This window comes from Somniosus microcephalus, chromosome 2 (assembly GCF_052327205.1).
Source record: "Somniosus microcephalus isolate GS21.2 chromosome 2, FLI_Smic_1.0, whole genome shotgun sequence".
Lineage (NCBI taxonomy): Eukaryota > Metazoa > Chordata > Chondrichthyes > Squaliformes > Somniosidae > Somniosus > Somniosus microcephalus.
In genome coordinates, this window is record NC_140988.1 from 237,614,766 (window position 1) to 237,642,481 (window position 27,716).

The following is a 27,716-nucleotide window of genomic DNA, read 5'->3' on the forward strand; positions in this document are numbered from 1 at the left end:
GCGCCCCCCGCGCCCTGCAGCGACTGGGAACCGTTCCCTTCTACCAGTCGCTAGGGGCGCCAGGCGCACAATAGGCCGGCGCCACTGAATTTCCGGTTTGGGGCGCACAAAGGGCGTTGCACCATGAAATGACGTCAGGATATGCGCGCTCAGCTGAGCGCGCGCAAAGGTTTTGTGCCGCCGCTAAATCTTAACTGAAGTTCGCGAGAGGCGCAGATCGCGCTGCGCCCGGGTGCTAGCTGCTTAGCACCCCACTTCTCCTCCTCCTAAGGCGCTAGCGGCTGGCGCAAACAACTGAATTTCTAGGCCTACTCTGTAATCGTATTTGAATTGAGTAGCATTAATTAATGAAATATAATTTAGAGTTATCCAATTTAGTAAAGTAATATCCTTCATGTGTGGAGGTAACAATATTCCATTACTGGGGAGAGGAAGTAGAAAATCAACAGGGGAAAAACTGGATCATTTTTGGGGCATGAAATGGGGGAAAAAATAGCCAGTTCTGCAGGGATATGTACTGCATCCGAAGGGCGCCTGAAATTCATCCTCAGGCTCAGGCAATATTCAGGCATCCCGGGACCATCAGGTAGGTTCGTATTTTTCTTGCAGTTCGGAGGCATTTGCCCGCAGGAAGCCTCCGACCGCAAACTCAGACCCAATATTTCTTGAAATGGTATTACCAATATATTTAATCATTTGTTTTTATTATTTGCATTAGATTTTTAGGAATGTTTGTACTCTGTTAAAATTTTCTTTTTGCATTCATGGTAAATTTTTCCAATCTTCTTTGTTCCCTCATGTTTTCCTTTTACTTTATTTCCTCAAACAACATTTGCAACAGCCTGATATCCTCCTGAATCAGAGCGAGCCTATTGTATATTTTACTTTTTTTGTCATTTTGCCAAAAAGGGGTCACATTGTTAGACTAGTGCCATGACAAAATGAGCTATCGCATCTAAGTATCTGTCTATATTAAAAAAATCTTGAATCCGCATGATATGTGTCAAGTGAGAAGGTAGTGTTGTATGGCATTAAAGAATTAAATAATTTGGGGCTTTCCCCTTGGTACCCCAGCACAAATTGTCTTGGATTTTTTGGGGGTAAATTTACTGATGCTGTGCTCCTAGTGGATCAAAGGGAGCATGGGTTGGAGAATTGCTGTGATAGTGTTGTAGCCCCATCTCTGTCTAGCATTCCCTTTGAACGTGGTTCCTGGACGCAGTGCAGAGCACTGCAGATGGAGAAGGGTGGGATCAGTAAAATTACCTTTGGTCAATCTTGCAAAACATCTGTCATTAGTACAGTTGCCCTATTGTTCTGCTACCTAATACATGAAAAAAGGTTGCTGCTCAAACCCATGTTACAGTGGTGTAAAGCAAGCAAAAGATATTTAGACCAATTCAGTTCATAAATCAACTCTAACACCATCCTTTAAATAGCTTAGCATATTAACAACAGCTTCTGTATGAGTTTTTGAGTGTAATATATACATCATACATACATCCTAGATCATGAAGTATATTGGAGGCTGACAAAAATAGGAAACAATAATCTAAACAGTTCACGGAAACCTATTTAAACGCTAAACATTTATATCTGTATAAATTGTAGATTATGAGGAATTCTGACAACTAGAAGCTCAGTTAAGAATTTTGAATATCATTTTTAAACCATGAGCACAGATAGACAATCCTAATCCCATCCTTTGGGATCAGCCAGCTAGGCCATAAATGGTCTTTTCTGGTCCTGTACATTCTAGCCTTAATTTAAATCTAGGCCTCAGAAGGGGTCAAGTGTTTAACAAATCCAATAGCCAATATCCATATAATAATGCATCACTAATAGCTTCTGAACCTTCAGCTGAAAAATTGTAATACTTGAATGACCCGCTATCTGAAAAAAAATGAATTACCGGATGAGGTTTGCATAATCACTCAGTTATATAAAAGAAAATATCAGCAATTGATTTGTAATTTGAGTGTGTTTATCTCCAAATTTCTCCTCTGATTGCTATGTAAGAGATTTTATAAGGAGCGATGATCATTTTGCTTTAGAAACATAGAAACATAGAAAAATAGGAGCAGGAGTAGGCCATTCAGCCCCTCGAGCCTGCTCCACCATTCAATATGATCATGGCTGACCCTCTGGGGGGAATTTTGCCAGCCCTGGGGAGGCGGGTTTGGAGGCAGGATTGCTAGGAAAATGGCAGAATCTGGGGGTGGGTGCCCATCTTGCCCCCAACCCGGGTGGGTGCCATCTTCCCAGGAGGCGGGTACCCAACCCGCACTGGGAGCCGCCTTCCCGAGGCGGAAAGGGGATTACGGCCACTTAACTATCTGTTAACAGGTAGTAAAGTGGCCGTAATCCCCTTCCCACCTCAGGAAGGCGGCTCCCACAGGTAGTTAACAGTCACTTAAGAGGATTATCCCCATTTTACCCCTACAAGAGCAGGCTTCCCGATGTCGGGAAACCCCGTCCGGGTCAGCGAGGCGAGCAGTGGGTCTGTGGGGGTCGGAGGGGTCCAAAAGTGCGCTGTGGAGGTAAGTGATGGGTACAAGTGTGGAGAGGTAAGTATGTGAGGTGAGTGTAAAGTGATAGAAAATGATTACTTACCTTTGTTTCTTCCTGCAGGCTTCAACAGTTGGGGAACTGGCATCACACCGGCAGAGATGACAGATGGCTACTGCATTCTCTGATGTAGCAGCCATCTGATTTCTGCTCAGCAGATAGGTTTGATGAGTCTTGAATACAAGGACTCATCAAACAACAGAATGTCAACTGTAGTAAGACATCCTTGCTTCTGTACTCCAAATCCTCTTGCAATGAAAGCCAACATACCATTTGCCTTCCTAACTGCTTGCTGCACCTGCATGTTTGCTTTCAGTGACTGGTGTACAAGGACACCCAGGTCCCTTTGTACATCAACATTTCCCAATCTATCACCATTTAAATAATACTCTGCCTTTCTGTTTTTCCTACCGAAGTGGATAACTTCACATTTATCCACATTATACTGCATCTGTCATGTATTTGCCCACTCACTTAACTTGTCTAAATCGCCTTGAAACCTCTTTGCATCCTCCTCACAACTCACAATCCCACCTAGTTTTGTGTCATCAGCAAACTTGGAAATATTACATTTGATTCCCTCATCCAAATCATTGATATATATTGTGAATAGCTGGGGCCCAAGCACTGATCCCTGCGGTACCCCACTAGTCACCGCCTGCCACCCCGAAAAAGACCCATTTATTCCTATTCTCTGTTTCCTGTCTGTTAACCAATTTTCAATCCATGCCAGTATATTACCCCCAATCCCATGTGCTTTAATTTTGCACACTAACCTCTTATGTGGGACTTTATCAAAGGCCTTCTGAAAATCCAAGTACACCACATCCACTGGTTCTCCCTTATCTATTCTACCAGTTACATCCTCAAAAAACTCCAGTAGGTTTGTCAAACACAATTTCCCTTTCATAAATCCATGTTGACTCTGTCTAATCCTGTTGATATTTTCTAAGTGTCCTGTTATCACATTCTTTATAATAGACTCTAGCATTTTCCCTACTACTGATGTTAGGCTAACTGGTCTGTAGTTCCCTGTTTTCACTCTCCCTCCTTTTTTAAATAGCGGGGTTACATTTGCCACCCTCCAATCTGCAGGAACTGTTCCATAATCTATAGAATTTTGGAAGATGACAACCAATGCATCCACTATTTCCATGGCTACCTCTTTTAGTACTGTGGGATGCAGATTATCAGGCACTGGGGGGCTCTTTCATCTTCATGAACTATAAATGAACAATAAGCTGAATTCATATTAAGTCAATCTTATTTATGAGCTAAAGCTGAAACCATGTGCAGTGATTGAGCTCTGCATAGTCAGGTTTTAGACTCACTTCATGCTAACTCTTTGAGGTTTACAGTGGAATTTGAATAGTATAATTTGAACTGATGAAGCAACCCTAGTCTAGTTTGTTAATACCAAAATGACATAATCCCCAAATTCCCACACAGAGGTTGAACTTCCATAGGGGTTCACCTGATCGTCTGCCATAACTTTGGTAGAAGATCCGTGGAAACCCCAGCCAATTTTCTGTTACACATACTATTACTACTTTTAACACTATTTCTTCTATTTACCTATGATTGGTTCTGCCATCCACCCAAATGTATTACTTATAAAATGTATTTTAAGCAATTTTATCTAAACATCTTGCGATTGATTGGGTGCTATACAAATTGATTCCATTGACACTTATGCTAGCAACTGAGCTAAGCTTGCCGCGACGTCAAAGGCTGCGAATAAAGCCTCACTCCAGGAATTGAATGCCTAAGGTAGGCTGACCCTTCAGTGCAGCACTTGGAGAGCGCTTTATTGCTGGAGGTGCTGTCTATCAGATCAGAGGTTAAACCAAGATGCTGTCTGCCTGTTCAGGTGGATGTAAATGTTCCCATGGCACATTGTGGAGAAGAGCAGGGAATTCTTCCCTCAACCAATGCCACCATAAACATTGCATTTACTTTCTCAGGACCCTGCTGACTGTATATTAGCTGCTGCAAAAACTGACATAACAACAGTGACTGCACTTCAGAAGTAATTCATTGGGTGTAAAGTGTTTTGGGGCATCCTGAGGATGTGATAAGGTGCTATATAAGTGCAAGATCTTGCTTTCTCTCCTCTGAACACATTTCTTCTAGGTGCTTGAGTTACACACAGTGGGTATGGCTAGCCAATCAATTCACAGAAAAATACTCTGAGTTCTTTCCTCGACCATTTTTGCTTAGGAACTGAAATTTCCAATGTTTAAAATAAGGTTTTAAACAAAATAAAAATATTCCAAAAATTAGATATTGCACAATAACATTATTAAATTTACTATAGAATTGTCTCTACAGTCTTTTGAAGATTTTACATCGCAGCCACCATCTCAAAAGCCAATGGTTTGACTGGACATTTTTTAGTAGAAGGGAATTACAGATCATTCCTGTGCAGTCTGATCATGTGTAGTTTCCAGAATTTCCTTGCATGCATTAGTAGAATAACTCTGAATTATGCACGTACAAACTGTATCCATAATTGTTTGAGAGGTTTCTATGTGTTTCAAAATGACTTGAAAAGCACATGGCAAATTTTCAAACACTACAGTCAGGTAATATTTCATATTTAAACAATACCATATGATCATTTTTTTTACAGAGACACAGAATAAGGCAGAGACAGTGAGGAAGAGAAAGAGTGAGAGAGACACATAGACCTAAACATAGAGATAGATATAATGAGTATTCTGAAATATTTAATTTTTTCTCTGTTTATTGTATCACAAAGCCTATTCCTGAGAGTTTTTTTTACAAAAGACAAACAAATTAAATTCTGAAAGTTTTTCAAGTAAACAAACTTGGAAATTGGAAAAGGATTTTTTTCACTTTTATTTTTGTGGCTCACAAGGTACAGGAGTTCTCCTCCAGGGAACATAAAAAATCTCTGGCCTTCTGTCGGCTCGTTCGAGTGTAGGTGTAAAGTGTAGGTGTGTCCCCCTTTAAGAGTTCGAACTCTGGTTGCCGCTAAGTAAACACTCAGCTCAAGCGGAAGTCGGTTAAGAACTTGCTGCTGTCAACTTAAGTGAGCACCTACAGATGTCGAGAAAGAGCTTGCAGACACCCTGGCTCCAGTTATTTTGAATCTTTACATAAAAACACGGGCAACATGGAGTGATCATGAGACTATCATTTTATCTAAGGACCACATGATGGTTCTAAAGCACTCAAGCTTCCCTCTCTCAGAGGTTATGCCATTATTTGAACCACTTGATTGAATTACAGTGTTACGATCACCACAGGGTGTCCATTGCTCTAGAAATAATTCCATAATGCTGGAAAAAGGGTAACTTAAAAACCACCCTTATTCGCAGTTGCTATGAGGTTGAATTAAATATACGCCCAGTACCAAAAATGGTAGCTGGAGATCAATCTATTATGTGTATCAAACACATGAAAAGAACAAAACACTGCGGCCATACAAAGTGTGGGATGTTAATCCACACCTTTTTATTTACCCAGTCTGTTCATCTATGGAATTATTTTCCTACTTGGGCATCGGTTTCTGCAGCTACTACACTCAGCTGTAAAAACATAAGCTATATATCAACATCATAACTGGATCTGGATCGAAATTAACTTTCCAGGTCCACAGCACAGGCACTGTAAATATTAAAAAACCATATAAATTAATTTGAACAGCACAGCTATAGGAACACATCTCCCCAGTCAGCAGATATGGAAAGGATGATAAATTCTGAAACCGACAGCATGCTACTATTACTGTTAACATTTTGATCTTAAATTTATATATCTTATAATACTCATCTATTAGAAAGCTATGCGCTGTAGAGTGGAGGCCAGAAGTTTTTCTTACGGGAGGTAGGGGCAAGAGCAGGGAAATTAGAAGGACAGTGACCACAAGACCAATCTGGGAGCTCAAAGGAAAACAGTAAACAATGCATGCAGGGCGGAACTAGGCCAATATCCATTAATAATCACTATCCAAAAAAGAGCCACCAAATTTTGGAATCACCTACAAATGAGCAACCCCCAATGCTATCACTACGACGCCCTGAAATGCCAAGAGCTGACCATAAAGAAGAATACCCTCAGTCAACTAGTCCTGGGACTCAGTGAAGTAACTACTAACAATACTAACAATAACCAGCCCCAGGACAGTGACAGGGTAACACAAAGAATTCGACCCAACACAATCGTCGCTAAGCAAAAGGAAAAATATCTGACATATTGGGCAGAAACAACAAAAACCCAAAGCAAACTCAATTGCTACTTGGCCCTAAACAGACAATACAACATAGCTGATTACCTGACCATGGTAAAGGATAACAAACTGAGAAGAACCTTGACAAGGTACAGACTTAGCGAACATAGCCTAGCGATCGAAAAAGGCAGACAAGGCTGCCAAGAGAAGACAGGATATGCTCTCACTGCAGTCAGGGAGTAGTGGAGACAGAGATGCACTTCCTCACAGCCTGTGGAAAATATCAGGGCATCAGGGAGAATTTCTACCAAAAATTCTCACAAATATGCCCTGAATTCAGAAATCTGAATGACAACCAAAAACTCCCATTCCTACTGGGGGAGGAGAGAAGCTGTGTAACACTGGCGGCACACTATGTTACAGCTTGCCATGAACAGAGGGACAACCAGTAAACTAAGAAAAGAGTATATATAAACAATGCGAATGTATATTTATACACTCAGGGATATACCTGTTTATACACTGTATGAATAGAACTGCGTTTATGTGTTCAACCATAAATGTATTTTGATGCTTTGGCAACATAAGATGTACCTTATCATGCCAATAAAGCGATTTGAATTTGAATTTGAATTTGAGTGCCATTTGGTGACTAATTTAGAATGGCATTGACAGAAGTCTGCCAGCAGGTTGCTGAGTTTCCTTTTAAGTTGCATTTTCTCAGGAAGACCAGAGAAAAGAGAGAAACAGTAATCTTACCCTTAAAACTATGTTATGCCAATATGCCTTTAGATGTAATAATTGATATTTAGATCATGAATTTAGTATTTATCCCACACAACTTGAAATCCCTGACTCTTTATTCACATCTGTTCTTTGCTAAAATTACTGAAATGTCAATATTTCAGTCCCTTCATATCTTCATCATCTGGGATTATGTGGGGTAAATTCTGGAGTCAGCGTTTGAACATGGAGTCTTTGATATTTACTATTTAGTATTGAAACATGCTTTTTACTGATATCATCTCAGCCCCATCAAACATTAAGCTTAAAATTGAAAGTATTTATTTCCTTTTGTTACCGCTTGGAGTAAAATGTGTATTCATTACAATAATTGATATTACTGAGCTCTTTTCCTCTATCTAGTTTTCATTTGTCAAGCGCCGTAAATAATTTGCAGTTAATTTAGATAATCTGACCGTAAATGTATCTGTATCACCAGTTTTATTTCGCTATCATCCTTTTGGTGAAAATTAATCAGCTCCACAATTTGTTTCCAGAGAAACCTGTTCTTCAGAGCAGACATTCTCTGGACAGCTCAAGGCTCATGGACAAGGTGGAATCTGCCCAACCTTTATGGATCACCCTGGCGATGCAGAAACAGAAAGGATTCCGTGAGCAGCAGGCCAGCCGAGAGGAGAGAAGGCAAGCCAGAGAAGCCAAGATAGCAGATAAACAGGCTAAAGAAAATGTATGCAATTCCTGTTATTCTAAGGTTTAATGTTAGACTGAACCAAATGAACTGCACATCTAGTCTGGTGGGAGCTAATTTCATTATAAAGCTAATACAATAGTAAAATACTGCGGATGTTGGAAATCTGATGAAGGGTCCCAGACCTGAAACGTTAACTCTGTTTCTCTCTCCACGGATGCTGCCTGGCCTGCTGAGTATTTCCAGCATTTTCTGTTGTTATTTCATTATAAAGCTGTTGGACGTATTAAGGTTGTTACTTCTGGTAGAGATCAACAGTAACAATGGTGACAATATTTTCTTCCTTTAATACAACCATCATTTGCACAGTGTAGTTATCAAATTTCTACTGCTTTCATCATTGGGACCACAATTAATGTTTGAGTTTTTTTTTATTTGCCTTTAGTCCTGTTGTTTGGGAGATTTGGCAGCATTGAGTGAACCTAAGTTAAAGAAAACAGTTGGTTTGAAAATACATAAATATGTTAAAAGTTTGTGGTTTACTTGTCCAACATAGATAAGAATGAACTTGTGGCCACTTTTTAAATATTTACTTCGAATTTTAAGTACAGCTTCTTTTTTAACTTCTCTACACCTTGTAGGGTACTTACAGCATGAGAAGAAATTGTTGTGAATCACCAGCTTTAATTACACTAGTATAGTGCCAGCAATGTGTATTAAAAGTCATAAAACTCAGCAAGTTGTTTCAGATATGTGACTATCCATATCTATCACTGCCTCCTTAAGAGCAGTAACTCCAACTGTCCTATCCTCCTCTCTCACTGACCTTCCCAGTCCCAACATTACTTTCCAGAATGTGTGTTCATCTGCAAGCAAGGCCCTGGCCATCAGCAACCTTATTATGGATGATCGTATTGACATCCTGGCTTACTGACACTTGGAAACTTGGCTCATGTGTCGCAGCATCTTGCCCTTTACCAAGGTGTCCCCCGGCTATACTTTTCAGCACCTGCCTTGCCCAAACTGCCACATAGATGGCATGGTCCTCATCACCAAGTCACACCTTGGCTTCTGCCCCCTACTACTCTGGCACATTACCTGTTCCACCGCTCTCGCCTGTCCCTTAAACTCCTCATTGTTTACTAGCCCCTTCCTGCCCCACCTCATGTTTTTCCTCAAGATAACCTTCCTCCTTTCCTACATTACAACAGTGACTACACTTCAATAATACTTCAATAATAATTCTACCTGGACCCCTCCCCCTGACCTCTTACTCTCTCTAGATCTTTTCATCGCTAACTGCCGCCGTGACATCGGCTGTCTCCATTTCTCTGCTCCCCTCACTCACTCCAACCTACCTCCCTCTGAACTTGCAACACTCCATTCTCTTAGATCCAACCCTGACATTGTCATTAAACCTGCTGACAAGGGTGGTGCTATTGTTGTTTGACGAACTGACCTCTACCTAGCGGAAGCTGAACGCCAACTCTCCGACACCTCCTCCTACCTCCACCTGGACCATGACCCCACTACCGAACATCAAACCGCCGTTTCCAAGACTGTCACTGACCTCATCTCCTCTGGAGATCTTCCCCCCGCGGCCACCAACCTCATAGATCCCCAACCCCGCACAGCCCGCTTCTACCTCCTTCCCAAGATCCACAAACAGGACTGCCCTGGTAGACCCATCGTTTCAGCCTGTTCTTGCCCCACGGAACTTATCTCTACCTATCTCGACTATCTTTTCTCCCCTTGTCCAGTCTCTTCCCACCTACATCCGCGACTCTTCAGACGCCCTCCGCCACTTTAACAGTTTCCAGTTTCCTGGCCCCAACCGCTTCCTTTTCACCATGGACATACAATCCCTCTACACCTCCATCCCCCACCAGGATGGCCTGAGGGCACTCCGCTTCTTCCTTGAACAGAGGCCCGACCAGTCTCCATCCACCACTACCCTCCTCCGCCTGGCTGAACTTGTTCTCACATTGAACAACTTCTCCTTTGACTCCACTCATTTCCTCCAAATCAAAGGTGTTGCTATGGGTACCCGCATGGGTCCTAGCTATCCCTGCCATTTCGTGGGATATGTGGAACACTGTTTGTTCCAGTCCTACTCAGGTCCCCTCCCTCACCTCTTTTTCCGATACATTGATGACTGTATTGGTGCCGTTTCCTGCTCTCGCCCTGAACTATACAATTTCATTCACTTTGCCTCCAATTTCCACCCTTCCCTCACCTTCACATGGTCCATCTCTGACTCTTCCCTTCCCTTCCTCGACTTCTCCGTCTCCATCTCAGGGGATAGGTTATTGACCAACATTCACTACAAGCCCACTGACTGCCACAGCTACCTGGACTACACTTCCTCCCACCCTGCCTCCTGTAAGGACTCTATTCCATTCTCCCAATTTCTCCGTCTCCGCCGCATCTGCTCCGACGATGCCACCTTCCACACCAGTGCTTCCGACATGTCTTCCTTTTTCCTCAACTGAGGATTCCCCTCCTCCGTGGTTGACACAGCCCTCGACCGTGTCTGTTCTATCTCCCGCACTTCTCCCCTCACCCCTGCCCCTCCCTCCCAGAACCACGATAGTGTTCCCCTTGTCCTCACCTTTCACCCCACCAGCCTCCACATTCAACAGATCATCCTCCGCCATTTCCGCCACCTCCAAAGTGATCCCAACACCAAACACATCTTCCCCTCCCCTCCCCTTTTAGCATTCCGTAGGGACCGCTCCCTCCAAGACACCCTAGTCCGCTCCCCTATCTCCCCCAGCACCCCTTCCCCTTCGCCTGGCACCTTCCCGTGCAAGCGCAGGAGATGTAACACCTGCCCTTATACTTCCCCCCCTTCCCACTGTCCAGGGCCCCAAACACCCCTTCCAGGTGAAACAGTGATTCACTTGTACTTCTTGCAATCTAGTATACTGTATTCGCTGCTCACGATGTGGTCTCCTCTACATTGGGGAGACCAAACGCAGATTGGGTGACCGCTTTGCGGAACACCTCCGTTCAGTCCGTAAGGGTGACCCCCGAGCTTCCGGTCGCCTGTCATTTTAATTCACCGCACCATTCCCTCTCGGACCTCACCGTCCTCAGCCTCTTGCATTGTTCCACGGAAGCTCACCGTAAACTCAAGGAACAGCACCTCATCTTCCAATTAGGCACTTTACAGCCTTCCGGACTCAATATCGAGTTCAACAATTTCAGATCATAAGCTCGGCCCCTATTACATTTTAACTTATATTTTTTATCCACACCTTTGTTTTTGGCCTTTCCCCACCCCCCCCCCTTTCTTTTTTTTTCTCTCTCCCACATGGCAGCTGTCTCCCATTCTGCCAGCGCATTTCACACCTAATCTAGAACCGTCTTTTGTCTCCACTAGTCCTATCACCATCTCGTCTCGTTTTGAATACCTCTTAATGTCTCTTCTCTTTTGTTCTCTCCCAGCGTGGCCTCTTAATCTATTTCATTTCCTGTGCATCTTTAGTCTTGACAAAGGGTTTTCACCCGAAACGTTGACTCTATTTTCTCTCCACGGATGTTGCCTGGCCTGCTGAGTTTTTCCAGCATTTTGTGTTGTTATTTCAATAATACTTAATTGACTGTAAAGCGCTTTGGGACATCCTGAGGTCGTGAAAGGTGCTATATAAATGCAAGACTTTCTTTTTCTTTTTTCCTCAGTCTCTGTACCAAGTAACTCCACATGCTCTGTGATTTCAATCTCCATCTCAACCCCTCCCCTTGTGCCCTGTCCTCCGAATTCACTGATATTCTCTCCTCCCTAAGCCTCTTCCTCTATATAAACTCTCCTACCCATAATTCATGTCACCCCCTAAGCCATCCATCTGACCAGATCTGGCTCAACTACATTAAGTTCTATTAGGCTTTGTTCTCCTTTGTCAAAACTTCCCACTACTCTAGGATTATCCCAGAGGACAAAAATAAGCGAAGGATCCTTTTATCTACTGCCAACCACCTCCTTAAACCCCTCTCCCTGATCCATCCTTGGCCCTCCCCTTCCTCATTTACATGTTGCTCCTTGGTGACATCATCTGGAGATATGAGGTCAGCTTCTACATATATGATGTTGATACGCGACTCTACCTCTCCACTATCTTACTTATTCCTTCTACTGCCTTTGTGCTATCACACTACTTATCTGACATCCAATCTTGGATGAGCCAGAATTTCTTCCAGCTAAACATTGTGAAGACATTGGGGTCGATTTTCATTGACCCGTGGAGTCAGGATTGGAGACGTGGGGGGGGTTAAAGTCCCGAATTCGGGGGTCCCGACACCATCCTGCCCCCAACTCGCCTCCATGTAAGTTTCAAAGGAGGCGGGTACCCGCCCCACACTGGGACCCGCCTACCCGAGGCGGTAAGGGATTAGTGCCAATTAACTGCCTGTTAACAGGTAGTTAACAGGCAGTTTTTAGCCTAATCCCTATTTTAGAGCTTGAAGTGTGGGATTCCCAATGGCTCCAAACCACGCCAAGTTAAAGGAGTCGGGCCGTCAGGTTGAAGGACTTGGAGGGGTCGAGATGTCGGTGTTCAGGTGAGTGACGTGTGCATGAGTGCAAAGGTAAGTGTGTTTGGTGTGTCTAAAGTGTGTAAATAAGTTTAAATTACCTGTACTTACCTTTACAGCCTTCCTTCCTCTAGGTTTCGGGAGTCCATCATCTAACCGGCACAGAAAGCAGAATGGCTGTGATCTGTCAAAAGTGACAGCCTGCAGCTTTCTGTGCCGGCGAGATTTCTAACTGAGTCTGTGGAGAAGTAATCAGGTTAGAAGTAACACTGTCAGAGTTTGACAGCTTCAAACAGCTGTGAAACACTGATATTTCATCTGTCAAAACGTCTTGACAGATGAAATTTCAGTCTGTGACGTCACCTGTTGCTGGGTGGCCTTTAATTGGTTTGCTGAGCCCGCTGGGCGGGCTCAGCAAGGTCAATCAAGTTAAAATCGCGTGGATTGGCCGCATCTCGATGGAGGCGGGAGTACAACCCCGAAAGTTGTAGTCCCGCCTCCTTCCCAACTTCTGAATGAAAATCATCCCCATGATCTTTGGCCCCGGAAACAAATTCTGTGCCCTTGTCACTGACTTCCATTTCCCTCCCTAGCCACTGTCTCAGGTTAAAGCAGACTGTTCAAAACCTCAGCATCCTGAACTGTTTCCAAACCCATATCCACTCAATTATAAAGACCTCTTGCTTCCATTTCTGTAACATCACCCATATTTTCCCCTACCTCAACCCATCTGTCTCAGAAACCTTCATTCCTGCCATTGTCACTTCCAGGCTCAGTTATTCCAGTGCTTTCTTGCTCATCCTCTGTGAGCTTCAGTTCATCCAAAACTCAGCTCCCCAAATCCTATTCCACACCAAGTCCCACTCACCCATTGCCCTTGTCTTCGCTGACCTACGTTGGTTCCTGGTCCCCAAACACCTCCAATTTCAAATTTTGATCCTTGCATTTAAATCCCTTCATGGCTTTACTCCTCCCTATCTCTGTAACCTCTTCCAGCCCTACAATTCCACCCCCAACTCTCCATTCTTCTGACTCCAGTGCATATCTCTCCCTCCTTCACCCATCATTGGCAGCTGTGCTTTCAACCACCTAGCCTTCATGCTCTTAAATTCCCTCCTTATAGCCCTTCACCTATATCTCATCCTTTAAAATATCCACCTTACCACTCACTTCTTTAACCAAGTTTTGGTCACTCCTCCTTTGGGTTGGCATCTGGTTTTCTTTATGCCTCTGTAAAGTGCCTTGGAATGTTTTTCTGTATCAAAAGTGCTATATAAATGCAAGTTTTTGTTGTAAATGCATTACTCTAAGGATAACATGTATCTAATCATGCAGAACAGACCAAAGTTATATATACAAAATAGGTTTAATCCAAATGAGATTTGCCTTATAACCTTATAACTCTGCCAGCATGAACTAGTTGGACCGAATGGCCTGATTCTATGCTGTATATTCGATATAAAACTACATATTCTGGGGTACTGTTTCTGCTCATTTACGCTAGTAATATCAGCGCAATCTGGGTGGAATTGGCCAAACCAGTGCAAAATATCGGGGAATTTTAAACATGAGTTTAGCCCAAAACTATTTATGGTCATGTTGTCCACAACCATTTACGCTGGTTTAAGATTCAATTTGACCAGATCAGGCCCCGCCCACAAAACTGGCCACACCCCCAGGTCAAAATTGTGAAATTGCACTGGTTAGGGAAGGTGCTTCAAATTGAGCTAATTGTCTTAGGCGCACAGGCATTATTCGGCACGTTTTAAGTTTTTTTATATCAAAAAATACTGAATTTACTAAGAAACAGACTAGTGTACACAAATGAAACTATTAAATGGTTCAGTATAGTTTTTTTTAAAGTAATTTTCAGTGATTTTAAATCTGGTTACTCACAGGTGGAGGACTAGAACACTTATTAAAATGCTGATTCTTGGTGATAAACCCATTTTCAGCTGGATTAATAAAACTGCACCAGGTTACCACTCTTAAATACTTCAAGGAATAGTTTATAATGAAAAGAAAAAAAAGAAACAATTCCATTCTATTACACTGCCTGATTGCACTGGTTCATGGAAGATTTTACGTTTATGATTATGAAGCTTGAACTGTAACCTAACCAGTGCAGTTTTGAGCGCATTTTGGGTGCAATTTCATGATTGCGCCCAAAGTAAAAACTCCAACCCCCTATCTTTATTAAACACAGAACGTTTTGATCTATTAAAGATTATTTGCAAATTCTGCTAACTAAACCTTAATCTATATATGTAAATTGAGAGTAGATGCTTCATTATAGCTCAGCAATTACATGTGCTGGCTTTACAAAACCTGGGGTGAAGTCAGGGGGTGGGGGCATGGTAATGGCGTTTATGCTAATGAACTTAACTTACGAATTAAAAAATGATTTTGCCATTATCTTTAAAAAAAACTCTCTGAAGAAGAATCTCATTTAAATACCTCTAACGTGGGGAAGGAGGATGCTATCACTATAACTTAGTGAGCCTGCTCTAAACAGGTTTACTAATATACGGATCAGGTGAGTGAGCGTGAATGTCTGTCACACTTCTATACAAAATTTAAATTACAGTGATTTTTTTTGTATATATTAACTAGATGCTTGTTTCCACAACTGGAGACAAGCAGTTACTAAGCAGCTGTTGTTAACAACAATCCCTACTATTCTTGCATTATTTAGAGGCCTTGCTATACAAACTGGAACCATGTTCTTATAATAGGCCTTCTGATTTAATTCTGTAATCAGATTATAACTCTAAGCATAAAAGTGAGCATACCAGATATTTTCAAGGTTGTGTTGAACCCAAGGGAAGCCATGAATCTTGCTTTGACTCTCAAACCTCAAGCCAAGCCAATAAAAATATAAGCCAGTGTTTAAAGTATATAAGAGGGAAAATGTTAATCAGTAACATCTGTGTTATGTGTCTATCAATCCCTTACCCATCTGACACAGTTCATGCAAGGAATTTTTTTTAAGTAATTTGAGTTGATCTACCACAGATAACAAGTCAATGTGCACAGTGAAAGAAAATTTGTTACACGTGGCCTCAAAGTCAGCTAGCATATGGAGATTGTGCTACATACTATCATACTCTAGAAGAAGGAAGAAAACTAGCAGGAAACAATTTAAATCAAGATATAACTGCTGGAAAACCAGCAGTGTAGCATGTTTTTTTAAATTAGATATGTGGGTGTGAAATTGGAGAAGAGAACGGCAAGTGGGTTTGAGTTAGAGAGACATTCAGCTCTGGAATGTCAGAGGGAAGATACAGATGGTTATTATCAGAAACTGCTCAAACAATTTTTTTTTTAACAAAACAGGGTTTAGAAAAACAGTTTGACAAGGTAATTGCTATTCTTTGTAATGGTTTGATTTTGAAAAGGAAAGTCGATGATGATGAGACTCACTCTTTTTAAAATAGCATGCAGTCAGTTGCTCATCCATGGTCATGTTACCTTCAATCCCAAAATATAGATATTTCAGAAGGTTACTTCCAAAATATTACAAAGATGGAGTAGGGTTGCCAATCCTCCAGGATTGTGTTGGAGTCTCCAGGAATTGAAAATTGATCTCCAGGTCACTGCTGTGAGCAACCCAGGAGAAAAATCATAGGGCATTGAAAAGAATGTGTTTTTATCAATTTCTTTAAATACTTTACTTTATTGATTATAAAAATATTGGAGATGGAGAAGAAAGGTTGTTTGATTAACAGTCAAGATTAATTCATTCGGATATCAAAGAGCCTGTTCACTTTCCAATTGGCTGGGGAAAGCAGTGCGCCCGGAGGATGAACCAATGGCGGGAATGTGGGGGTAGGATGGTTTGAGGTGGGAGGTCATGTGATGAAACCTTCACGAATACACCCAGGGCAACCCTAAGATGGACATCTTCCCAAAACTGAATTTATCATGGAAAAAAATAATTTTTAATTCAACAAAGATCATCAAATCTTTTGGCTGACAAAAGAAAGAATGTAACTCGAATGTAATAGAAAACATGCATATAGTTTACCCTGCTACTCAAATAGCTAAATAATACACCCACCAGATACTGACACCAGATTTAAGCCACTTGTAGTTCTAACAAACAAATAGGACAACTATCTGGTAAAATGCAAAATATATTGGGAAAAAAATATAAAGAAATGTCTTCTCATTTATATTGGTCTGTCTTTGCCATTACAGACAATGGTCTCCAGCTGCATGGACAATAAAGGAGGCAATCATTATGTAACTGCACTGCAGAAATCCAGTCAGGATGAAGAAAAGAAAATTGGGAGCAATATTTTGTCAAAAGTGGAACGTCGTGAACACCTGAAAAAATCTGCCACACTTCCAAATTCTGTCACAGGTACTTGATATAATTGTTTTAAGAGGGCAGACATATTGTCAGTTCATGGGGTAGAGTTTTCGCTTTGGGCACAAACGGTGATTCCTGCACAAACTGTGCCCAAAATTCCACCCATTTGAAAAATGCTTTTCTCCGCCTCCCCCACCCCGAGTTTCCATTCAAACTCATTTGCATATCACCGAACACAAAATCTACCGTGAACCAGTGCAATTGGGCAGTGTTTTAAAATGCAATTTAAAAAAAAAATTTGTTTTAAAAAGCATTCCTTGATATATTTAAGTGTTGCAACTTGGTAAAGGTTGATTAATACAGCTGAAAATAGGTTTATCATAAAAAGTAAGTATTTTAAATCACAGTGTAAATGCATCACTGAGAGTAAACTGATTTTAGATTAATAAAAGTGACTAAAAAAAATACAAAACTATTTTCTAGTTATATAGGGGTACAGTAGTCAGTTCCTTAGTAAATTAAAAATACAAATTCATTCAAAACTTGCCTATTAGTGTCCTTGCGCCCAATAGATCCAGCTTAATTTTTGGAGCCTCCTCGAAGGCCTGCAAACAAGCGTAATTTGCGGAAACTCCCAATGGTTATTAATTCACCCTGGGGACGTGGCCAGTTTTGTGGGTGGGGCCTGCTTCCAGCGCAAAAGATCGCGGAAACTCGAGTTGTGCTGAACACAATTTGTGCTTAACAATTCCACGATCTATTGTGCCAATTACGCCGATATTGGGGGAATTGCACCAAAAAAACAGCGCTATCAAGCGGAAACTCCAGGCCATGTTTAAACAGGATAACATTTCTTACACATTACTATTTTGAAATTACATTAAATGAGTAATGTCGCTGCCTTAGATGTGTTTTGGGAACAAGTGGATCCTGGAACAGTGTGCTTCTAACATTTCTGCAGCTCAGTTCGTGTGAGAAACTCATCCTCTAGAATGCTGACTTGTCACAGTGATTTTATTTCAATGCTGTTTTCATTTTATTAACCCTAAATTAAAAATAATGGCCCTGAAAATCCTCAGGGATTCCACCAGAAAATGGTGTAGACCTAGCTGATTTCAGTGGAATGCAAATCAAATGAGTTCTATAAAGGGCGTGAGATCAGGCTTAGAAAGAATAACTTGCATTTATATAGCGCCTTTCACAACCTCAGGACACTCAAAGTGCTTTACAGCCAATTAAATGCTTTTGAAGGGTAATCACTGTTGTAATGTAGGAAACGCGGTAGCCAATTTGTGCACAGCAAGATCCCATAAACAGCAATGAGATAAATGACCAGATAATCTGTTTTATTGATGTTGGATAAGGGATAAACATTGGCCAGAACAGTGGGAAAACTCTCCTGCTCTTTTTCAAATAGCACCCTGGGATCTTTTGCATCCACCTGAGAGGGCAGACAGGGCCTCAGTTTCACGTCTCATCTGAAAGATGGCACGGCCAACAGTACAGTACACCCTCAGTACAGCACTGATGAGCACATAATCTAGGCTAACACAAGTCACTAGAGTGCGCAATGAACTCAAAATGTTCTGGCTCAAGAGGCAAGAGTGGTTCCATTGAGCCAAAGCTGGCACCTAATATCTAACCTGACAAAGAATGATTGCGTGTTATCCTATATGCATTCTCGGCATGTGTGCATTACTGGCAAGGCCTCCATTTATTGCACATTCCTAGTTGCCCTGACAAGTTGGTAGTGGACCGTCTTCTTAAACCACTGAAGTCCATGTCACTTTGTTATACTTTGTGGTGGTTTGATACAACTGAGTGGCTTGCTAGGCCACTTCAGAGGGTAGTTAAGAGTCAATCACATTGGTGTGGGACTGGAGTTACATATAGGCCAGACTGGGTAAGGACAGTAGGTTTTCTTCCCTAAAGGACATTAGTGAAATAACTGGGTTTTCATGACAATCTAATGACCCGGGTTTTGCAGTCAGCAACAAAAAAATGGCGCTTGCCATTCATTACACTTACACTTGCCCATAAACTTTCTGTTTTGCACTGCGACTTACAGTAATTAGAAATCCAAAACACCGCGGCACCATCTGCAGGGGATCTGGGACCTGTGTGAACAGGGCAAGCAATGATGAGTCTCCTTAACCAATCAGAATAAAGAATCCTTACTGAGCCACGCAGAGTCTAAAGCAGGAAATGTCAGTTAGAATATTTAATTCAATGCCAAATCATGTACAGAAATCAAAATAAAGAGAGGGAAAGAAAGATGGGATAAAGTGAGATAAAAGGTTAAAAAAAAAGTAACTTTTGAATTTTTTTAAATCTCCAACAATAATAAAATCTGAAGGAATGAGACTCCACACTTTTAAAAGAAAATTTTCAGTGCCAGAGAGGTTGTTTGGCAGTAATTAAGACATATCTCATTGTTAGAAATTCACTTACACTTGAATGGATAAGCCCTAACTTTTTCTTGTGTGTTTAGTGGGTAAGCACCACAACTTCATGTATTTGAATGGGGAGTCTCTCGCCGAACTACCGGTGTAGCGAAGCTTCTGGAGGAGTAGGGCAAATCGGACAGCAACTTCCTGATTTCCGCATTCAACTATACATGTGTGGACGCCGGACGTTGCCGTCCGATTTACTCCTTAATAATGGTGAGCGCTGATAGCCTCACCGTTATTCTTACTGCAAAATCCGGACCATTATCTCCATGTGCATTTTTTTTACTGAGTATTGATTCCATTATCTTTCCTACCATCGTCGTGAAGCTAGTGGGTTTATAATTCCCTGGACTTGTTCTATCTTCCTTTTTAAATATAAGAATAATATTAACAATTTGTGCACAACTAAAATAAAGCAGTTAAATGCTGTGAGAAAAAGTCTGCTATGAAATTTGTTTTATTCTTATTGCTGAAGTTGGGACATCAAATCATACTTTCTGGTACTCTAAACCTCCCACAGCCCAATCTGTCTCACACAGCACTAATATTTGGCCAAGAGCAGAATGCCAAGTTAAATTTGGTTTGTTAGAATTTCCACTTCCAAAACTACTTCATTGACTAAACAAGAATTATTATTCTCTGAAATCTTTTCCCCCCACAAAAGCAATGTTGTACAGTAATACCATGTCAACAGAAAGGATTGTGAAGAAATGGCAGCACACTGAATTAGATTGATAATATATAGTTCTACTTCTTTATAATAAGCTCCTCCTATTCCCCATTGCAATATTTTCCTTATATTTTACTCTTCAATAAAATCCATTTTTGGTATTTTCATGTATATAATTTTTTCTAAATTCTCTTTGCATAGTTGAAATTTGTGATTCGGTGGCATCAACTCCAGCAGTAAAAGAATTACCGAAGAGATTCTCAACTCCTGATGCTGCGCCAGTATCCGTGGAACCTGCCTGGCTAGCCCTTGCCAAGAGAAAAGCTAAAGCTTGGAGCGACTGTCCTCAGATAATTAAATGACCCCAAATGGTTTGGGAACTGCCACTATATCCTGTATAGCTATCACTAAACAAAAAGTGCTAAATTGTATTTTTTTCAAAATAGATTAAAACCATAAAAACCACCGCATGTGCTGCAGGCATCACCTTTCTCAGTATATCAAGAATGCAAATAACATCTAGCTTGTAAATCTATCTCCATTCACATTCTCTGTAGTTTCCCAATATCATTTGTAAATTTGAACATACATGTATAGCAATTGCCACTGCGTACATTTAACTGTTGTGGTCCTCGACTGCGTATGGTATTGTTCCCTCCTGCTAACACCACTTCAAACCCAGGTTTACTTTCAAAACTTGTCAGAAAGGATGTTCCCTTTTCTCTAAAATGTCTCAGTTTTGACTTGTATTGTAGGGTCATCGAAATGGGGTCTTAAAGACCTACAATAAAATATTAAATATTTTCATAACTTGACTGTGAATGAAACCTGATCTTAATTTTAGCATTTACTTAAATTATATTTAATACAGGCAGATTGGATTCTGGCATGATGTACATGCTTGTAATTCTAGAACAAAAAATATGTTTTTTTTCAAAAAATACTGACATGGACAAGAAACAAAGGTTATTTGTTTCGAATAGTTGGTTAATTTAGTCAACATTTAAAGCAGAAATGAAAGAATTGCAGTACCCTGTAATATAGATCAGAAGACAAATCCAAAATGCCATGGTAATAGTTAAAACAGCTTACACATGGTAGTTAAAATAGTGATGAAAAATAGTTTCTCCCCCCATGTAACATGAGAACATAAGAACATGAGACGTAGGAGCAGGAGTAGATCATTTGGCCCCTCGAGCCTGCTCGGCCATTCAATACGATCATGGCTGATCTGACTGTAATTAAGAATATAGGCCTAGAAATTCATTATGGGGCGCCCAGCTCGCCTGGGCGCCGGAATTACCGCTGCGCGCGGATCCACTTGCGCAAGCGGGATATTCAGTGTCAGCGCACCAAGTGGAAGGCGGCCGCTAAACAGGGGTTTCGGCGCCCCGCTTGGGCGCTGAAACTGATTATCGGCGCGCTAGTGGCCGCAGCGCCACCCGCAGCGGAGCGGCAGGCTGCGGTACTGCAGGCCTTCCTCCCTCTCTTAAGGGGGAGGTGCCTGCAGCAGCTGGAGCCCCGATCGCGAGTGCCGGCAAAAGAGCCCGGCAGAACGGAGAAGTGCCGGGCTCCCGGAAACCAGCCGGCAATGCCGCGGGGGGGGGGGGTGGAGGAGGCCGGGGAAGGAGGTGCGGGCAGGCAGCCGCTGAAAAAGCGGCCGGCCGCACCTCCACTTTAATTACCGCCACAGGTAGGCCCTGTGTACCGGTCGCTGTTTGCGGCCGGCGCGACTTAATATGGCGTTCTTTGCGGAAACGGGGCGCTGCGCACACCGATGACGTCATCGGTGGCGGCGCAGCGCTACAGCCTAACGCCGCCATTAGCGCCCCGCTTAATTTCGCCTGAAGTTTGCAGACTGGCGCAAAAGCCCTCTTTGGGCGCAAACTGGTGGCGCAGGCCACTGAATTTCTAGGCCCATGTCTTAATTTTTGATCTTTCCTGTTGTACAGAATTTGGGTAAGGTGCCGATGTCTGTACAGTAAGTGACATTTGCTGCATTGAATGGTGGTGAGGATATCTCCTCTGCACTTCAGTGGTTGCTTCTCACCTTAATCTGTCTCAGACTGTTTGAGGTTCTGTTTTATTTCTCCTGCTCTGTGGGACAGTCTCAAAGACCATGGTGGATGAATTTCTGCTGGGGTTCTCCTGTAACTTGTGCAGAAGAACCACAGAAACCCTGGAAAAATGGCGTAACTACCGTTTACGCTATTTTTCCAGGGCTTCCATGGCTCTTCTAGCAGACTACCAGGAGAACCCCCATGGAAATTCACTCCTCAGATGTCCATCTAGTCCACCTTTTGCTATCCTGTTGTCGCTGATGTGTTACTCTTCAAGATACTTGTCTGCTGTGACCTTGAAGGGAGCTAAGCTCTTGCCCCTCTTTCGAGCTCATGTTTGTGTCTCCCTGTTTGTGCAAATTCTGCTTTCTGGGCCTGTATCTTTCGCTCCTTTCAAGCAAGTCAGTATTCTTCTTGTTGAGTTTGCCTCCTACTCCAATACATCCCTGTATTTTCTCTTACTCTTTTCTGTCTTTCTCACTGGGCCATTCTCTTCTGTTCTCCAAGTCCTTTTTACTTGTTCTTGTCAATTGGTTTCTCTCCCTCTTTCTTCGCCTATCTTTTGAGTAATTATTTCTTGACTCATTTGTATGTCTGCTCTTTTTTCACTTATGTACACTCCTCTATACACTTTTCTCTTTTTCTCTCCTATACATCAGTTTTTATTTGTTGGCAGCTTGATTCTCCTTTCCATGTCTCTTCACATCACTTCTCTGTTTCTTCTCTCTATTGTTCAGTTCCTTCTCCCCAACTGGCGGATTCACATACATGGAAAGAACAGCAGGATTGAAAACTCCCGATGATGCACACAACATTCAAAATCTGGCCACAGAACAGTGCACGTCACTCCTCCAAAATTTGCCAAAGGGAAAAATAAGTTTGCAAATGTGTGACTTATAAACTACAGTATTTTGTAAATTGTCATATCTGCAACACTTCCAGCAACCAAGAAAATGCTATTAACAGAAGATATTGAACAATGGAAAAAAAACTTTTCAGATATACTTTAAGCTGGAAGATAACCAAAATTTAAGCAGGATTTACTGCTTAAGCTTTTTTTCCATTTCTGAGGAGAGGAAGAAGCAGCTTTAGGGTTCTTTTTCTTTATATCTCGAATTATTATTCATATTTCACAGATGAGCAGAATTTAACTGCAAATTTGTTTCTTAATCTGAATATAGCTAACTTGGATTTTTCTAAATTAATCCATTTTTGAGTATTATATCAATTCTGACTGGTGCTCCAGCACTGACATAATGTTCCCCACCATTGTCTCAGCACTGGTTGGGATTTGCTGAAGATAGCATGGCCAAAGTAGATTGAAATTCAACACCTATGATTTTTATGCTAAGTTTACATTGCTGCAGGCATAAATTCAGTGTGAAAATGATAGTATAATCAATCGCCTAAGGAAAATAACAGATATCGGAAAAACCTACAGGGTTGCACTGGTCAAAATGTCTGGAATATTGTTGTTCCCTGGTTGCTTTTAAGATGCAGTGCAGCTATTAAAAGACACCCCTTTTCAGCAGGTTATGTATAATCATTATTTAAGTTTTATTAAACAGCTATTCATTAGGGTTACAAGATTTACTCAAAGCTATTCAGGAATCAACTGTTTACTGGTTTGAACTTAGAAAAGTTACTGTGAACTATTGTGATCAAAACACACTTTAATCTGCCAAAATAGTTTATGACAGCCCTTAAATTATATATAAAATGGCACACTTTCATAGGAAGCATTTTTCTACTTTGTTGTATTTGAGGGACCCCCACAGAAGAAAAATGTATTTTATTAAAAACATACAGCCTTATTCCATCACATGTAATAATATAACTTTCTGCTTACCTGACACTAAATTTAAACTCACAAAGGAATAATTAGGCCTGACACATAACAGAATGTCAACTCTTCAGCATGCTTGCAGTAATGGAATTATCAACTGTTTTAGTCCAAGCACTAATGTTTTTATAAGCAATAACAAAAGAAAAACCATATAATGACTGAAACTGAGACAGAAACTTCAGCAGAAATAGCAACTCTGCCTATCTTGCACCCTGCAATGGAAAGTAGCAGGCTGATTAATTCAAATTAAACCTGCAAATCCTCTGTTTCGCTGTGTAATGTAAGCAGCCATCCACTATTACTTAAACAATATGTATTCTTTGACCTGTATTTAAGTTGCCAATTTATGCATTTTGTTTATTATGGTGTTTTTACATTTCATGAAACTATAGAAATTAGTCAATATTTGAGAATGTTCTGCTTTGTTTATTTTGACCATCAGTTTCTGACATAAAAGCAAAATCATGATCAATTTTAATTTTGATTGCTAACTGTCTAAAATGATGTAAGCAATGTATTTTATGAGATTTGCTTATACTATTTATCCTAGGAGGAAAAAAACAATAAAACAAGAGTAATTAATGCTCTAGGACATAATAAAAACTAATGAAACAACATAAAGCCCTCAGCTTTTATGTAGCATGTCTAGATAAAAATGAACCATTCTAATCTAATCTAGAAGCTATTGCAGTCTACAATTATTGAAACAAACACTACTGTAACTCTTTGGGTAATATATTAGCTTCATTAGCTTTAGGAGTCATCATTGACTGCTTGTTCAATAACTAAACTATCACAGGGATTTTAGGTAATTAAATCATGTGCACAACATACTGTTTCCATAATTTTATTCAATTTATGTGAGTTGCTTCCCATCAGTCAATTTAATTATTTTTTAAAAACTAAATTATTAGTGCTTCCAAGCAGTCTGATGATTTTTACATTGCCTGCTTAGCAATGTAGGACCTTTCCAGGAGTACAGTTGTCATTGTTTCCATTTTAAATTTTTATCAGATGTAAATGAAGTTGGAATTTCAAGAGAAATATACACAGAAAATCACTTTCTTCATGTTTCTTACTTTTTAAACTTTGGCTACATGCCTGTCTATGGGATGTGGCATGTGGACAGAAACAATGGATGTGAACTGCACATTCAGTACAAAAAGACTGTAAAAAACGTCTTTATAATTTACCAGTTTATAATCCATGCCTTTCAAGCCTTTAGACGTGGCAATAAGTCAAACAGAAGGCAGCTGAACATCCTAATTTACATTGAGTTGTGTAAGTTTTCCTGAAATTACAATTCCCACACAGTTCAACAAAGTAGAACTTTGGCTTTAATCGGTGTTGATATTGGTTTGTGAAATTCTGATTGAACAGACTAATGTGTAACTAAGATTGGAAAATGCTTAAAACACACGTCGGGTTTGTCCGCATCTAAAAGAAAAGCTGGGCTAATATTACAACTATAACCATTAGTCAGAACTGGAATTTGATTATGTGTCACAGTCTATTTCTGACAAAAGGTATACATCAGAAACCGTAATCATTTTTTCAAATATGCTATGTGTTTGCAGCATTTTCTGTTTTTATCTCTGATTTTAACTATCCAGTTTTTTTTAGTGTTTTATCTTTAACTCACAACTAATTTTTTTATTGATTTTTGTCAAATAGTAGCTCATTTTTTAAAACTTGACATTTCAGATTCTTTCTGCTGACTGTTATGCCCTGCTACCAATTGCTCTGGTCCCTCGACTGAATTTCTGACTTATTTCTGTCCCCACTGTATCCATTCCTTCTCCATCTCCAAGCAGCCTCTAACACTATTTCAACCTAAATCAAATTTATTACTCCCAAAAGTGCCTGGGGTACAATTCCCCTTTGGGATTATTACATTTTTAAATGGACAAAAATGAATTCATTCTAAATAAACAATTTTTTAAAATTTAGATTGGACAAATCTGATCATTTCTGAATTTACTTACCCTAAAATCAAAAGGAAGGCAGGAAGCACTGTATAATTTTTTTGTGACTTTGGTTTGCTCCCTGGAAGATGTTACACTGGATTCGGGATTAAATGAAATCCTAAAATAAGGCCTGAAAATTAAGAACCTTATGCATAATTTGCTGCATATTAACGTGGAAGTAATTTTAAGGTTATGTTTACGATCAGTGCCGGTTTTCACAAAACACATCTGTTGTTTAGGTGTGTCACACACAGCTTTCTTGCTGCAAACATCTCCTCAAGGTATTATAGATTAAATAAACTTTAATTTGTGAGGATACATTTTTTGCTGATTTCCCACAGTGATTCATTATGGATTCTAAAATGAAAGAATGAAAAAATATTCATTTATATAGAACAAAAGACAAATTATTGTTTCATCGGTATTGTAAAGAAAATTCAATTTAAGTAATTGGCTTGCTGGAGATTGACCCCAAACTATTTACAGATACACTTCTGGAGAACCATATTTTAAGATACTGTATTACAGTAAAGTTTCATTCCAATTTAATGTTCTAGGTGGGGTTCAATGTCATCCAATTTATTTGTAAATGCTATATCAATGGTGTCAATACACAGTATTTCATGTATTTGATAGGTATTATGCTGAGATACATTGAAATTTATAAAAGATGGGGGTCACGTATTAAAATATATGACAGCTATTTAATGTGCTAACTGTGTTTATGTATAGTTACTATGCAGACAAACCTGACACCGGAAAACTTAACGACCCTGTTACTCCGGTAAATAATTTTATTGGAGTGGCAATTTATACTGGTAGAAAGTGAAATATGATATCTGTATATTGTCCAAACCTTTGTTCAAGATACGTTGCACTAACAAACATTAAGTACTATTATGCTGTAGCTTTACATTAATCCTTAAAATTCTGTCACAGCATTTGTTGAGCTAATTATATGGAGTTCTCGTTTATTCAGCACTGAAAGGAACAAGCACTGTGTAGTTAATTTTAATATAAAATAAAATATCAAAATGTTTATTCAAGGGCACAATTCTTAACTTTTTTTGGAATACAAAACTTTTGTCATTGCTGAATATTTTGTGTTTGTAATTTTACATTTTCATTTACTGTTTTTAAAAACAAAATGTAAAACTATTTCCTGTAACCATACAAATATAAATGGCTAAGAGTTACATATAATCAAAATAAATGTTTCTAATACTGTACTACTCTCATTCCATGTACAAAAGTGATTTTATGATACAATGTTACTGTAACTTGGTTTAATTTTATTTTTTAAAGTGTTGCAAAGTGCAATTGTTTCTAATTGTGTTGTCTTTTTAGGTTTACATTACTTTGAATTCCAACACTGCATTTGGTCCTGTAGTGTGTAATGATAAAAGTGTTGTATGTAATAAACACCTTTTATTGACCAACGGAACACATGCTTGGGTGTGTTATTCGAAAATTAATTTTGGCCTAGAAATTGGATATGGCCTGAAAATGGGCGGTGTCATGGCCCAGTGCTACTTAGCTGCGCCGGGTCAAAGTGGTCTAGGTAAAATGCAAAATTCGTGCTCCGTGCTCATTTACATGATTATAGTGCTGATCTCAGTGCTAAAACTGCTGCTCATTGGCTTACCACTCAACAGGTAGGCCAATATCAGGTGCAGTCTA

General features: G+C 40.4%; 1 protein-coding gene across 3 annotated transcripts in view; it reads left to right on the forward strand.

The window, feature by feature from the left end:
* The window catches only part of cracd (capping protein inhibiting regulator of actin dynamics), a 114,659-nt gene extending 87,179 nt beyond the window's left edge, over positions 1-27,480 (forward strand). For all 3 annotated transcript variants that reach the window (XM_085970406.1, XM_085970414.1, XM_085970397.1), the window contains exons 7-9: positions 8,044-8,234; positions 16,929-17,094; positions 20,365-27,480. In XM_085970406.1, the coding sequence (XP_085826532.1) occupies positions 8,044-8,234; positions 16,929-17,094; positions 20,365-20,525 (518 nt within the window). In that variant the 3' untranslated portion in view covers positions 20,526-27,480. The remainder of the gene's footprint in view (positions 1-8,043; positions 8,235-16,928; positions 17,095-20,364) is intronic.
* The last annotated feature ends 236 nt before the right edge of the window (positions 27,481-27,716 follow it).